Source organism: Corvus hawaiiensis, chromosome 3, assembly GCF_020740725.1.
Source record: "Corvus hawaiiensis isolate bCorHaw1 chromosome 3, bCorHaw1.pri.cur, whole genome shotgun sequence".
NCBI classification, from domain to species: Eukaryota; Metazoa; Chordata; class Aves; order Passeriformes; family Corvidae; genus Corvus; species Corvus hawaiiensis.
In genome coordinates, this window is record NC_063215.1 from 9,437,867 (window position 1) to 9,453,299 (window position 15,433).

Below are 15,433 nucleotides of genomic sequence, written 5' to 3' on the forward strand. Positions count from 1 at the left end.
TAATAGGATTTTTTTGCTGTTCTTTTACGTTGCTTTTTAAACCTTTTGATGAAAAGGAACAAATTTCAGAAGTTTTTGCTTATTTTTCATCTTAGGATATAGCTCTTAAGTGTAAAAATTGAAGATTTTGCAATATGAAAGACCAGTGAGGCAAACAAGAAAAGTATCTTTGCCAGCTTATTGTTCATTCAGAAAGCAGGGCCAAGTTTCCTTCTTTTTTGCCTTTTCATAATTATACTTTTTCAGCCAACAATTCATTTTTCAGTCCTAGCTCCTGGTCACATGCTTAGATTTTTATTTCCTTTTATTCAGAATAAAAAAAAAGCTGAATATTTGGATTAAACTTTTGAAATGCTTGTAATAAGAGAGATAGATAAATTCTTAATAATTTAGAATCTTACCATGTCTAATTGTAATATGATTTCATGCATTTCTATAAGAATACATCACTTTTTAAAAAAACATAATTTCCTTTTTCTGGTATTTGGCATCCTGCAAGTACGTCAGTGTTTTTGGAGGATTTATTTTTTACTTGACCTATAAGTCTCTCTGTTTATGAAATGAGAGGAAAAAACATTGAGAGAATTCCCTGATACCAAAAGTACTTTCAGTAAATTCTGATAAATGAATGCTTAAAAAAATTGATATTAATATTTGATCATTGCATTTCTCTCTAAAACTGAAGTCAGGACATTGATAATAGGCATGTAAGTAAGCTCAGTATCATGGGCAGAGTAGGAAATCATTGAAATTCCTGTATATACTTTATGAACTTACAGTTTCTAACAGAGTTATCTTTATTTTCCAGCGAAGGCCAGGTCAGATTCAACTTAAATAAAAACAGTTTTGTAATTGACATTCCATTGCCATTTGCGGGAAGATCATCCGATGAGATATGGGTGCCGCAGACTGTTAAAACACCTCCTCTGGTAATGGAGTCCATGGGAATAAGTGTGCCATCTCAGGAATACAGAATCCCAAGATTTACTGTTCCAAAATCCTATCCTTTCCGGGTGCCTTTGCTGGGCAAGTTAGAGGTCTCTGCTAATGTGTACAGCAACTATTACAACTGGACAGCCGCGTACACTGTGACTAACAGCACCACAGAGAGAGCAACCAGTGTAAAAGCTACCTACAACACAAACGCAGATTCAGTTTTTGAGCTGCTTTCCTACAGTGTGAAGGGTAAGAATGTTTGCTAATACTACAATGTTTGTTTGCAAACCTACTTTAATATTTTATTTCCCTTGTAGCAAGTACAGTACATTTATTTGCCTGCACTCATTTAAAGACAGGTGTTGCATAATCTCAAATCACTTTCTGTTTGTTTTTAAAGATATGTGTCTGTTTATTCAGTCACTGAAGGTGAAGTCATTCAGTAAAGAATTTTAGAGTCCATATTTTCCTGGATATTCCTTACTGAAGAAAATGTCCTTCAAAACTGAAGGCACGATTCTACAAACACTTGTGTAGTTGATAAGTCGAGTGTAGGTGTATGTGTAGGTATGCCCACAATTTATTTCTCAGTCTATTTATAAGTGTATATATATAATTGCCTTATCATTTATCTGAGTCCATATGTTGCCATAAGTGGTATTTTTAAGTTAGTTCCCCTAAAACTGCAGTTTGAGTTCTCAAACTACAAAAAGACAAACTGACTTCATTTTCTTCTAAACTCCTCACTGTGACTGACGCATGATAAAGAAAACACTAAAATCCAGGAATGTTAGATATGGGCTATTCTTGAGTCCATCTTCTTAATTTAAGTTTAAATAATGACATAACTTTGTATCATTTCACATTATTATATTTAGTTGTGTAGAGAAAAAATTTATTTGTAGTTTAGAACTTTAGCTTCAAATATCAAAATAGTAGCCATTTTTACAGAAATATTTAGTATTTACCAAAACACTTAGGCCTTTAAAACAAAAAACTTGAAAACAGTAATTGCAATTCAAAGTAGCATAGAAGTTCAGCGGTATCAGACAAGTTCTTAAAAAGGTACAGAGGCACTTACCTTTTGTCTTCTTTTTCCTATTTCAGGTTCTGGAGAAGCATCATATAACAGAAATGGATTCATCTGCGAATATGAAAATCACCTGGAGCACAGAGTCTTGACATCAGTTTTTAAGCTGTCTGGCAGAAGGAGTTCCAAACCTATTCCAGTTACAAACTACACCTTATCACTTACAGCATCAAGTCCTCAGCTTTCATTTTCCGGTGATATTTTTTCTGAAAAGATAAACAATGTGAATACCAATAACATCAAAATGGAAGGGCAGCTGGAAGTGGCTTCTGTGTTTGCAAGAAGCATTTACACTCTGTCTACCACATACAATGAAAGGAGACGGGTTTTAGAAGGAAAATCAAATCTGAAACTGGATTCTTCTTACCTTCAGGCTACCAATCAGATATCTGGCAGATACAGTGATGGTTCATTTTCCATTACTTCAGTTTCTGATGTACAAAATGGACTATTAAAGAACACAGCTTCACTGAAGTGTGAAAACAGCCAGCTGAAAATGTCATCTGTAACCAACGGGAGCTATCGACATACTGCAGGCGTCAATAAGCTTGAAATAATTTTGTCAAAGAAGATGGCAGCACTTCGATCAGAGTACCAAGCCACTTACAAGCAAATCCAGTATTTTGCCTTGTTTGCAGGTTCTCTCAATTCCCAGGATCTTGTTTTCAACTCCGATATCTCCCTGACTGATCAGAAGAATCGAGCTGCACATAAGTCAACACTCAATGTCAATCGGTATGGTCTAGCCAGCAGTGCAACCACCAACGTGCAGTTGAGTCCCTTGGTAATGCAGAGCGAAATGAATGCCAAGCTTGACACTGCTGGAGGCTCCATGTCACTGTCCTCTTCTGGGCGCTATGGGAAAAACAATGCAAAGTTCAATGTAGGTGGAAGAGTGAGCCTAACAGAAATAACACTGGGAAGTGAATATCAGAGTGCGGTTCTGGGTATGGACAACAAACATGTTTTAAACTTCAGAGTTAATAGAGAAGGACTCAAATTCTCAAATAATTTGCAAGGATCATTCAAAGATATTAAGTTGGAGTACACAAATGATTTGAATATTCCAGGCTTATCCTTAACGTTTGCTTCAAAATTAGACAACAGCTTCAGCTTTGACAAGTTCCACAAACATGTTTTTGACCTTCAGCTGGAGCCTAGCTCACTAACAGCTAAACTGAGCAATAATTTTAAATACACTAAAACAGAAGTTTCCAACAAAGCAGAACTCCTTCTCGAGCCTCTGAATATGAACTTGGGTGGCAATGTCAGAGGAGCCCACGGAGAAGATGAAATAAGACACGCCTACACCCTCACATGTGCTGGTCTAACTGCAGACTTCAAAACAGACACCGTGGCAAATGTTCAAGGTGCAGCAGTGAGTCACAGAACTCATCTGGATGTGGCGGGACTTTCTTCCTCAGTTACCATGAACACAAACTGTGATTCCAAATCTCTCCGTTTCAGCAATGCTGTGCATTCTACTATGTCCCCATTTGTCATCACCGCTGACGTACACACCAATGCCAATGGAAAGCTGGTTGCTGTGGGTGAACACACAGGAGACCTGTACAGCAAATTCTTGTTTAAAGCAGAGCCTCTTGCTTTCACTATCTCCCATGATTACCGAGGCTCTACCAGCCATAGCTTGAAGTCTAGAGGAAGGTACACTACGCTGCTTGACAACAAAGTTCATATGCTTTTTACTCCATCAGAGCAGTCAAGTGCTTGGAAATTGAAAAGTCAGCTAAACAATAATGTATATTCACAAGATTTCAGTGCTTTCAATAATGCAGAAAAGATCGGTGTGGAACTTAATGGAAGAGCTTTAGCAGATCTCTCTGTAATGGACACATCAGTCATACTACCATTAACATCTCAAGAAGTTAATTTAATTGATGTATTGGGTCTCAGGGACAGCATATCGGAGCCTCAAGAATTCAGCATCTCTGGCTTTGTGAAGTATGACAAAAATAAAGATATGCATGTTATTAGCCTGCCCTTCTTGGAAAATTTGCCAGTTTACTTTGAAAAACTCAGGGGCACCATTCTATCCACACTGCAGGCCATACAAAGTTACCTGAAGAGCATAGACATAGAACAACACATGAAAAAATACAAGGCAACTTTGGACAAACTGCCACAGGACATTGGCGATTACATGGACAAATTAGATATCAAAGGCAAAGTTAGCAGCATGAAAAATAATTTTATTGCTTTCACAAAGGACTACAGAATAACATCTGATGATCTCCAAATTATGCTGGAAAAAGCCATGGACAATCTTCAAGAAATACTGTCTCAGCTGCAGATCTATCTGATAGAAATTGAGCAATACATCAAAGACTGTTATGAGAAGTATGACATTAAAGCACTTACTGCACAACTTCTTGATCAAATAGTTGAAACAATGACAGCTCTAGAAAACAAATATCAGGTAAGAACAACTGTAATCAACATCATTGAAAAATTGTGGGGTTTTTTCCGACAATATGATCTTAACAAAATCGGAAGCAGCACTTTGGCTTGGATTAAAAATGTAGATGATGAGTACGGGATTACAGCTAGGATACAGGAAAACCTAGAACAACTCAAGATTCAGATTCAGAATATTGATGTCAGAAGCATTGCAGAAAATTTGAAACGACAGGTTAAAGCGTTTGATGCTAAAGAATGTTTAGAAAAATTTAAGCGATCTTTGCCAATCGAAAAAATTAATGAAATTCTTGAACAAATCAAAGACTTTATTCTAAATTGGATAGAGGAATATGAAGTATCTGAGAAGATCAGCGCTTTCCGTGGTCATATGCGCAAACTGATTGTAAAATATGAAATTGATAAGCGGATATATTTTTTAATTGACAGAATGATAGAACTGCTTAACAAGTATAGAATAAAAGAAACTGTCCAGAAACTGACCATCTACTTGCAAAATATCGATGGGAAGTCCTGCTTTGATAAAGTTGTTGCTTTTGTTGATGATGCTGTCAAGAAAGTGCAAACTTTTGATTATGAAAAGATGATAAAGGAAGTCAACAGGTTCCTTGATATGGTTATTAAAAAGCTCAAGGCTTTTGATTATAACCAATTTGTCGATGACACAAATAACAAAATTCGAGAAGTGACACAGAAAATAAATGAGGAACTCAGAAATCTAGAACTTCCACAGAAAGCAGAAGCACTGAAACAATATATAAGAGATTTTAGATCTGTGATTTCCAGATACATGGAACAACTAAAGGACACAAAGCTTGCTGCAATAATTAACTGGCTCAGGGAGCTCATTGACTCAACAACATTTGCTAATCTCAAAGCCAAGGTGAATGAACATCTGGAAGACCTGAAAGAGAGGATTTCTGAAATGGATATTTCCCAAGAATTCCAGTGGTGTCTTCAAAAGATAAGCCAATTCTACAATTCAGTTGTCGTATACATTTCTGACCAATGGATCACAGCTTTAAAAAAAATCACTGCGTTGGCTGAAGAGTATGATCTAAAAAATTGGGCTGAAAATATAAAACAGTTTGTTGAAACTGGATTTAAAGTCCCTGAAATCAAGATGGTTATAGTCACCATACCTGCCTTTGAGGTTAGCCTCCGAAGTCTTCGGGAAGCAACATTTCGAACACCAGAATTCATTGTCCCACTGACTGATCTCCTTGTCCCCTCCTATGAGATCAATATTAGGAGACTAAAGGACATGAAAATCCCAATGAAATTTACTACCCCAGAATTTAAAATTCTAAATACCTTTCAAGTACCTTCCTTTGCAATTGACTTGATTGAGATTAAGCTTATGATTGTGAGAACAATAGACAAATTAATGTCTGCTGAGTTTCAGTTACCATCTATCGATGTCTATTTGAAAGATCTGAAGATGAGAGATATGCCTTTTTCTGACATTTCTTTCCCAGAAATACAAATGCCTCAGTTTCAAATACCAGAATTATTGATTCCAAAGCTAAATCTAAATGAACTCCAGATTCCTAACATAAAGATACCAGAGTTCCAGCTCCCACGTATCCCACATGCTGTGACTGTCCCTACATTTGGCAAATTATCTGGTGCTTTCAGAGTCACCTCTCCATTCTTCACACTGTCTACACAAGCTGAGCTTCATAATACTACAACATCTGCAAACAGTCCAGAATTTGTGACCTCCATTTCAGCTCAAACGACATCCAAATTAGACTTCCTAGTTTTTAGTGTGATTGCAGATTCACGTCTCCTGGCCCCTGACATGAAGCAGCTGAACTTTAAAAATGCCATGAAAGTCAACCATAGGTTCCTTAAAGTTGATCACACCAATGAAGTGGTATTTTTAGGGACCTCAGTAGAAGGTGAAGCTGAAACTAGAGCAAACTTACATACAAAGAAAAATTCAATAGAACTACAGAATAATTTAATGGTCAAGCTGCAAAGAAAAATTTGGATGCAGAGTGGAACGGCATATTCCCACAGACTGAATATTCCACAAGCTGATTTCTCCAGCCAAGCTGATCTGGTCAATAACATGACAACAGAGATAGAAGCAGGATACATATCATTTACCTCTGCTGGTAAAGGAAACTGGAAATGGGCTTCACCTAATTTCTCCGATGAAGGCACTCATGATTCACATGCCACTTTCAAGGTTGAGGGCCCCAGTATTACATTTTCTGCTAACAACAGAATAAATGATAAATACCTGAAAGTCAACCAAGCTATGAGATATGAATGTCATTCCTTAATGTCTGCAGCACTTCAGATTCAGTCTGAAATTGAGTCACAGCGTGTGGGACGTAGCCTTCTGAACGTGAAAGGCACAGGAGAGCTTCTAGGAATGGAAGTAGAATTAACAGGCTCTCATAATGCTCGGCTCCATGGACGGATTACTGGAACTGTAAATAATGAGCTTTCCTTCTTGGCAAACCCCTCTGAAATTCGTCTTTCAACAAACAATGATGGAAATGTGAAAATCAGCTTCCCAATGAAACTGACTGGCAAAATTGACTTTCTGAATAACTATGGGTTTGCCCTCAGTTCTTCTGTTCAGCAGATCAACTGGCAAGCTACTGGCAGATTCAATCAGTACAGATATTCCCATAATATGTCTGCTGGCAACAATGATGACAGAATTGAAGCTCATATCGAAATGAATGGAGATGCCAACCTGGACTTCCTAAATATTCCTCTAACCATTCCTCAGATTCAGATTCCCTACATTGGAATCAAAACTCCTCAGCTGAAAGATTATTCGCTGTGGGAACAGGTAGGCCTGAAAGAATTATTGAAGACAACAAGACAATCCTTTGATTTAAATTTGAATGCTCAGTATGAGAAAAACAAAGACATGCATATAATCCCACTTCCTTTAGCAAAAGTGCATGAAGTACTTAATAAAAACATCCTTTTGTTCAACAAACACTTTGAGAAAGGAAGAAATGCAGCTTTAGATTTTCTCACAAAGTCATATAATGAAGCCAAAACAAAATTTGACAAATACAAAATACAAACATCACTGAACAAACTACCACGGACCCTCAGGATTCCAGGTTACACCATTCCAATTGTGAATATTGAAGTCTCTCCTTTCACTGCTGAGATGCCAGCCTTTGGTTTCACTCTTCCAAAAGAAATAAGCACAAGAGGATTCACAGTCCCAATTATTGGCTTTTCAGTTCCATCTTACACACTAGTCGTACCTTCTGTTGAGCTTCCAGTCCTTCATATCCCTCAGGACCTACGCACACTAAAGCTTCCCAGATTCAGAATCAACAGCTCAGCAAACCATGTCTTAGTTCCTGCCATGGGTAACATTACTTATGACTTCTCATTTAAATCCAGTGTGATCACTTTAGCTGCAAATGCTGGGCTGTTCAATCAGTCGGATATTGTTGGACATCTCAGTGTCTCATCCTCTTCTGTCATTGAAACTCTGCGATTTAAGCTGGATGGTTCAACAAGTTTGACAAGAAAAAGGGGGTTGAAGCTGGCCACAGCATTGTCCCTGAGTAATAACAAATATCTAGGAGGAAACCATGATAGCACTATCACTCTCTTAAAGAGGATCATGGAAGCTTCAGTGGCAACAAATATAGAGGTCGATACACCAGTTTTAAAAATTAATTTCAGCCAAGAACTTTCTGGAAATACGAAATCTAAACCCACTCTTTCCTCAGGAATAAAATTAATGTATGATTTTAATACTCCCAAATATGGTACAAACGCTAAGGGAGAAATTGCTCACAAATTTGCTTTAGAGAGCCTTACATATTACATATCAGTAGAATCTTCTACAACTGGGGATATTGATGGAGTATTTTACACTGGAAATGCATTTTCTGGAAGTTTAGACCATGAGGCAAATGCCTATCTGAATGCTAATGGAGCTCGGTCATCCCTCAAGTTTGAGGCCCACTCTAAAGCAGATGGACTCTGGATCATTGAAATCAAAGAATTACTTGCAGTTGAAGCATCTACCCGTCGTATTTATGCTGTCTGGGAGCACAATGGGAAGAACTATGCACGATGTACATCTCATTTCACAACAACAGGGACTCAGAGATGCAAAGCAACCTTAGAGCTGGCTCCTTGGGATGTATCAGCAGATCTTCAGATTCAAGCCATTCAGCCAAATCCCTACCTGGGCATGGCATCAGTTAATGAGGTTGTTGTAGTGAAAATCAGTCCTGCAAACCAGAAAGCTAGCTGGAAGGGTGAAGGCCAAATTCACTCATTATCTCTCAGTCATGATATGCAGTTATCAAATGAAAAATCAAAGGCAAAATTTGTTATTTCTGGATCTTTGGAAGGATACATGGATTTCCTCAAAGACATCAAGTGTCCCATTTCTGAGAAGAGCTTATGGGATATTTGGAAGCTGGACGTCACTACCAGTGCTGACAGGAAACAGTACTTGAATGGTTTGGCATCCCTCGTGTACACAAAGAGTGAGGATGGTTACTTTTTCCCCATACCTGTGAATAAGCTGACCGATGGCTTCACTGTCACTATTCCTGAGTTACACCTAAAGGCCCCAAGCCCTGTTCTCAGCATTCCAGAGTTCAGCCTTCCTTTCACCACTCTCCAGGTCCCAGCATACACCATTGACATGCGCAACATAAAAATTCCACAGACACTAAGCACAATGCCATTTGATGTCCATTTGCCCACACTGCCAAAACTAAGATTCCCCAAAGTGGATGTAGGAGCAAATTATATTACTTTAGAAGAATATAAAATGCCATTTTTTGAGGTGACAATACCTGAATACCAAATAACTATGTCTCAATTCACTTTACCAAAGAGTGTTTCATTTGGCAGTTTCTCTGTAGACCTTGATGAAGTAGCTAATAAAATTGCCGATTTTGAACTGCCTACAATTACCATTCCTGAACAGAAAATTGAGATCCCCCCTCTGAAAATATCCTTGCCTGCTGGAATTTACATCCCATCATTTGGTGCCTTGACTGGATCTTTCAAAGTGTCTTCCCCTTTGTACAATGTCACCTGGAGAACAGACTTGACAAATAGGAAGGACTCTTTTGAACATTCCATTGACTCCACCTGCAGCTCAACATTGCAATTCCTGGAATATGACCTGAATGGTAAGACCTTAAAATTCTATATTCCATAATTTTAGGGGATAAAAATTATTGTAGACTAGGCTTTTTCAGATCTTTTTTCCCCAGGCCTTTGCAGATGAAGGTGTTTTTGTCTATTTAGCATTGATGTTAGAGAACACTTCTTTTATCAGCAGTGGCACTTTTTCATAAATTACTATCAGAGTCTCAGTCAGTCACCCTGAAGGCTAATGACTATATATATGTGTGTCATATCCATGTTGATATATAATGTGAATTTTAAAATGCTCCTGTCAAACAAATTTTTTCATATCTTTTTATTTGGGAATTATGGACATTCAGTTTCTTGAATCATAATTTGACATACCAGTGAAATACCCCACAACTGGCCATCAAACATACAACTGGATATGTCTTTTATATTGTTTGTTGGTAATACACACATTTGAAATCTTTTTCACAGTTGTTTCAAACTATGAATATAAAGAAGGCATGTTTGTTATGAAGACAACTGGCAGCTTTTCACATCGTGACATGAGTGCCAACTACAAGGAAAATCTGACTATTTCAGGATTTGGGTAAAGATTTGCTCTAATAATACAATTTATAATAGACATAATTGCAAGCGATGAGTTGTTGCTTTGATCTCTAATGCCCTAGGGTGCTTTGCAGTAATCGACAAGAGCCTGTGTATCTACCCCACCTATTTTGACACACTATTGGCTGTGTCCTTTTCCTTCTCAAGGTAACTTTAAAGCTGTTCCCTCTCAGGGTTTCTAGAACAGCTTTTCTCACCAGCCCCATGTCAGAAAACCGCTGAGACATAAACACGGTATTTTATAATCAGAGCAGTTCTAGATCTAACCATCAACATAGCTGGGTTTCTTCTCAGTGGATCCCTCTGCCACCACAAACCATTATAGAGTAATTTTTATTCACAAGTGCCCACGTCAGACTTGGCTGTCTTACTGCCTGTTTTGATCTGCAAGTGTTGTGTTGATACATCCAAGGGACAGAATCGGTGAAGGCAAGTACAAATGCAGATAAACAGTAGTGCCTACACTTGTGTTGGTGGAAAAATTGCAGTCAGTTTGTGAAAATCTGTAGAAAGCTGACAACTGTACAGCTACAGGTTTTATTTTGCTACCCTAATTTAATGAAAATTCTTAACAGAGCTCAATGTAGTTTTATCTAAAACAGGAAAATTGCAGTGGCATGAAGTTTTGAATGTGTCAGGCTAAATTCTAAGAAATGTGGATAGTAAACCCTACATTTTATTTTCACGATAAAGGCATTGTTTACATACATACATATATGTATATATATGAAATTATAGGTGTTACTGTATTCAGACGTACTGCATTGGGCTTGTGCTTTGTGCATTGATTCATAGCTGTGTATTTACTGTGGTTTCAGAGCCCTGGAGGACACTTTGTCACTAGATATCATCAGCCCAACTTTCACAGATGTTCATGTGCGTTTCCAAGAGAATGAAAGGAAATCATCCGGCTCAATATCCTCACCCTCAGCCGGGACCCTTGCTTATGTCCTTGAAGGGGATGATGAAATTTTCATTGCCAGAGTTTACTACCAAACTCAGGTAAGTCTGATATGAGCAATAAAAAGCAAAAATGCTTAATGTGGTCAGAGGAAAAGTTCTCTTTTAAATTTTGTGTGTGCTTATGTTGAGATATAAATTAACTACCAAATAAAAACTATATTATCAGTAATAAAAGGTTTTATTTCCTACACTGGCCTTTCCAATACTAAAAGTACTATGTGTGTAAAGAGGTGTTTTCAACTCCTTCACACAGTTATTTTTTCCATCTCCTATGGTCAAGAAGGCACACCCACTGAAAGGGTAGAATGTACAAAGTCAATTTTAGATAAGCTACCCATCAGGTTTAATAGATAGCCATAGCCCAGGGTTGTAGTAATTCTAAGTAGTCTGATGGCTACTTAGAATTACTACATAAGTGACCATTATAGGAATAAGGCCACCAGAAGAGGTTAGAGCATCTGTGAAGTGTCTTTTTTAATCCTTTAATATGTTACAATACATGCTTTTATTATTGGCATACTGCAATAATTTCAGAATTAAAATCTTACCTTCCAAAATTATATACTAATTTAGGGATCACAAGAAATTCATAATTCAATATTTACTATAAAAATGGAAAAACTATACATGTAAATATATTCTCATTTGAGGATTTAGTAACTACTCTGTCTAAACTGTCTCATTTATTTTAATGATTACAAAATTAAATCCTGTAATATTTTCATATGAAGAAAATGCTTTTTGAATTCACTTTAATTGATTTCAGGAATGAGTAGAAGGCTCATTTTCCCAAGTAATTCACCTCCCTTATGAGACATGATAGGCATTTAATACAAAGGAAGGAAAAATCTTATTTGCAGTCAGATATTAAAGAAGACCAGACTAAGTTATGTTCTAGCCTTGCTCTTTGAAGAAGCTTGAAGTAGCTTGGTACGAGATAATTTCTTCCAAAATAACCTTTCAAGATGAGAGCAGACAGACAGCAAACAGACAGTGGACAAAAAATTGGAGAGTGCTTGTCTTAATCAATGACAAAATTAAAGATGCAACAATGAGAATGTTGAAATACGCTCATAAATAATATTGGAGTTTTCTTACCCTGTTTTGTATTTTCAGTCTGCTCCCCAGGAGGACATTGACATACTAAAAGGTGAGATATCCTTCAAGGAACCTGAGCGGATTCAAATGAAATTCAACTGGAATGAGGATGCTGCCAAAGACTTGCTGTTGGGTCTGAAAGAAAGAGTGCCTAAAATGACAGATGCAGTCTATAGGTATGTTAATCGGTACCATAAGGAGCATATGGGACTGGAAATTAGTGCTGCCACCTTAAAGATGAAGAATATAATGCAGAATAATGCTGAAAAAGCATACACTTTTGCTGCAAATCAAATAGATGAAATAGATGCTCAGCTTCGCACGGCCGCCAATGATGCCTCTGACAAATATCAGGAGCTGAAGTTCAAAGCTAAACGGCTTTATAGAAGAGCAGCAGATCAGGCTGAACAGTTTGACTATCAAAGAATAAAAGCAAAACTTTTGGATGTTTTAATTGACATAATAGAAGAGTACCACCAGAAAATAAAACACATAATTGACTCAGCCACTGAATTCCTGAAAACCACAAAATTCCAGGTCCCTGGGCTGTCTGAAAAGTACAGTGGTGCAGAAATATACATCATGACTACAGAGAAGGTAGCAAAAAGTGCTGATGTATGCCTTTCAAAACTTCAGGAGTACTTCGATGCCTTGATTGCAGCTATCAATGAGCTGGAAGTCAGACTTCCTGCTTCTGAAACAATTCTTAGAGGCCGTAATGTACTTGATCAAATTAAAGCAATGCTGAAAGATTTGCAGGAAAAAATCAGGCAGACATTTGCTACTCTTCAGGAAGCTGACTTTGCAGGAAGGCTGAAGCAACTGAAACAAGTAGTGCAACAAGTTTTTCAGAAGGTAGAAGAAATGGTTAGAAGCTTGCAATCCAAAAATTTTGAAGACATTAAAGTCCAAACACAACAGCTGTACAAAGATGCAATGGCTTCAGACTTTGCCCAGAAGCTGAGATCCTTGACAAAAGATGTTAAAAAATATGTTTCTCAGTTCAAAGACTTCAGCCAGAAGACGTTCCAGGACCTCTCAGAAAAGCTGCACCAGCTGCTCCTCTACGTAAAGTCATTGCGGGAGGAATATTTTGATCCAACTACACTTGGATTGTCAGTGAAATACCATGAGGTGGAAGACAAGGTACTGGAATGGCTGAAGGATATCATAGATCTTCTCGTGGATTGGCACAATACGTATGTTGGAGATCTTGCTGGCATTGTTACACGCCTGACAGACCAAGTAAGAGAATTTGTGGAAATCTACAGTCAGGAATATTATGATCTTATAACTGATTTTGAAGGAAAAGGAAAACAGAAGATCATGGAACTCTCATCTGCTGCTCAGGAAAAAATCCGATATTGGTCTGCAGCTGCTAAGAGGAAAATTGATGAACATAACAAGCAACTCAAAGAAAAACTCCGGGAGATCTATGGGCAGCTTAGTCAGTCCCAAGCAAAGCTAATCAGTGAAGCCAAAAGGTTAATTGATCTAACTATAGAAAATTACTCTGCTTTCCTGCAATATATCTCAGAGCTTCTTCGCTGGCTTGAGCAAATAACAGCTGAGAGCATAAAACCGTATGTAGCTGTTCGTCAAGGAGAGCTTAGAATACAGGTGCCCATGTGACTGGCAGTCCATTTACCACATGCCCCAAAAAAGCAGACAGGCACTCAGGAAGAAAGTGGAAATGACACACATAGTGATTCAGCAAGGCATTGAGAAAGGCTCCAGGAAATGGAAAGAAATGCAACTGATGAACAACTTGACACTGAGCAAGTGTGTCCTCAGAAGATTATGGAAAAATTCAGCAGCGCATGAACACCTGAATGGACATGTAGAAGAGGAGAAGTAACAAGTTTCTACCAAAATGTATTTAAATATAACAGCAGTCAGTATACTGGAGCTTCAGGTAGATGTTTGAATCTGAATTTGTAAATTAAAACTTAATAAACTACACTAGGTTATTTTAATAAGCTTAATAAGCCAATAAATGAGTTCTTTATTACATTTTTGTGTCATTCATTACAACTACTTTTACTTGGAGCATAAGGCTTAATCCAACAATTTTCAAGGTCAGTGGGAAGTCTTTTCTTTGATTTCAGTATGTTGGATCAAGTCAATAATGTGCAATGCATATTGTAAATAGTCACAAAAGCTATGGAATACATAGAATAAACAGGTTTTAAGATAAAGGTCACATTCATAAGCCAGTTGAAGGAAGACTTGGAAACACATCTAGTTCCCAGCATAAAAATACCTTCATAGATAAGTAAGGAAAAGGGCATGTATAAAAACATGAATTTAAAAAAATGGTAAATTCTGAAAATGGCATAAAAAATTGAAAATTAACATATAAACGTAGGTAGAAATATGACTCCTGGAAAATTGCAGATAATAATACAAAGGTTTTCTTAATAAAAATTAATTTATGCCTGCATCAGTTTTCAGAAAACTATGCCAAGAATTTTAGATGGGTTTTCTTTCTACTGGCTAATTTATATTTCAGAAATACAGGGTTTTCTCACCTGTTTCCCCATGATATTTCTGGTTTCACTTTAAATTGTCTATCTTTTACTTATTGTGAGTTTAGTCAAGTGTCAAAGTTTCACAGACATCACTGTGTATGATGGGAGTCAAAAAGTTTTCCCCTCCTAGGCTGAAACCTATCATTCATTTAAATGAATTTTCATTTAAAGATGAATTTAAAGTACGGTGAAGAAGTCCCTCACAAAATAAGCCTATTTTTAAGTGGAATATATGTTGACCTGCAAATGGTGTACTTTCAGCTGTTGGAATACTATATAGACAGTCCTAGAGAAATGCATGCTCAGGCTGAAATAATGTTGCCTCTTTGAGAATAAACTTTTTTGACAAAGAACACTAGAAAGTTTGAGCACATGTCTGTTTTGATAAAATCAGTTCACTCTGTAATATGGCTGTTGCTTGTTCATTAATGGGAAAACAGAGAATCTGCTTTCGTTCCATGGTATGATGGAGTACATACATGAAGTGATAGAGCACCAAGACATTGATATCCCTATTGATAGATAATATTATTACCTGAGTAGCTTTGCCAGTAATGATTCTTATCAGATAAGCTACTTTAACCCTGAAATCAGAATCTCGCAAGCGTGGTAGTATATACACACCTATCTAGCTGTCAGCAAGTGGGTATCT

General features: G+C 37.3%; 1 protein-coding gene across 1 annotated transcript in view; it reads left to right on the top strand.

The window, feature by feature from the left end:
• The window catches only part of APOB (apolipoprotein B), a 35,858-nt gene extending 21,595 nt beyond the window's left edge, over positions 1-14,263 (top strand). Inside the window, 8 exon segments of the mRNA XM_048298939.1 lie at positions 809-1,185; positions 2,044-9,615; positions 10,055-10,169; positions 11,008-11,191; positions 12,269-13,879; positions 13,881-14,004; positions 14,007-14,054; positions 14,057-14,263. Of these exon segments, the coding sequence (XP_048154896.1) occupies positions 809-1,185; positions 2,044-9,615; positions 10,055-10,169; positions 11,008-11,191; positions 12,269-13,879; positions 13,881-14,004; positions 14,007-14,054; positions 14,057-14,082 (10,057 nt within the window). The 3' untranslated portion in view covers positions 14,083-14,263.
• The last annotated feature ends 1,170 nt before the right edge of the window (positions 14,264-15,433 follow it).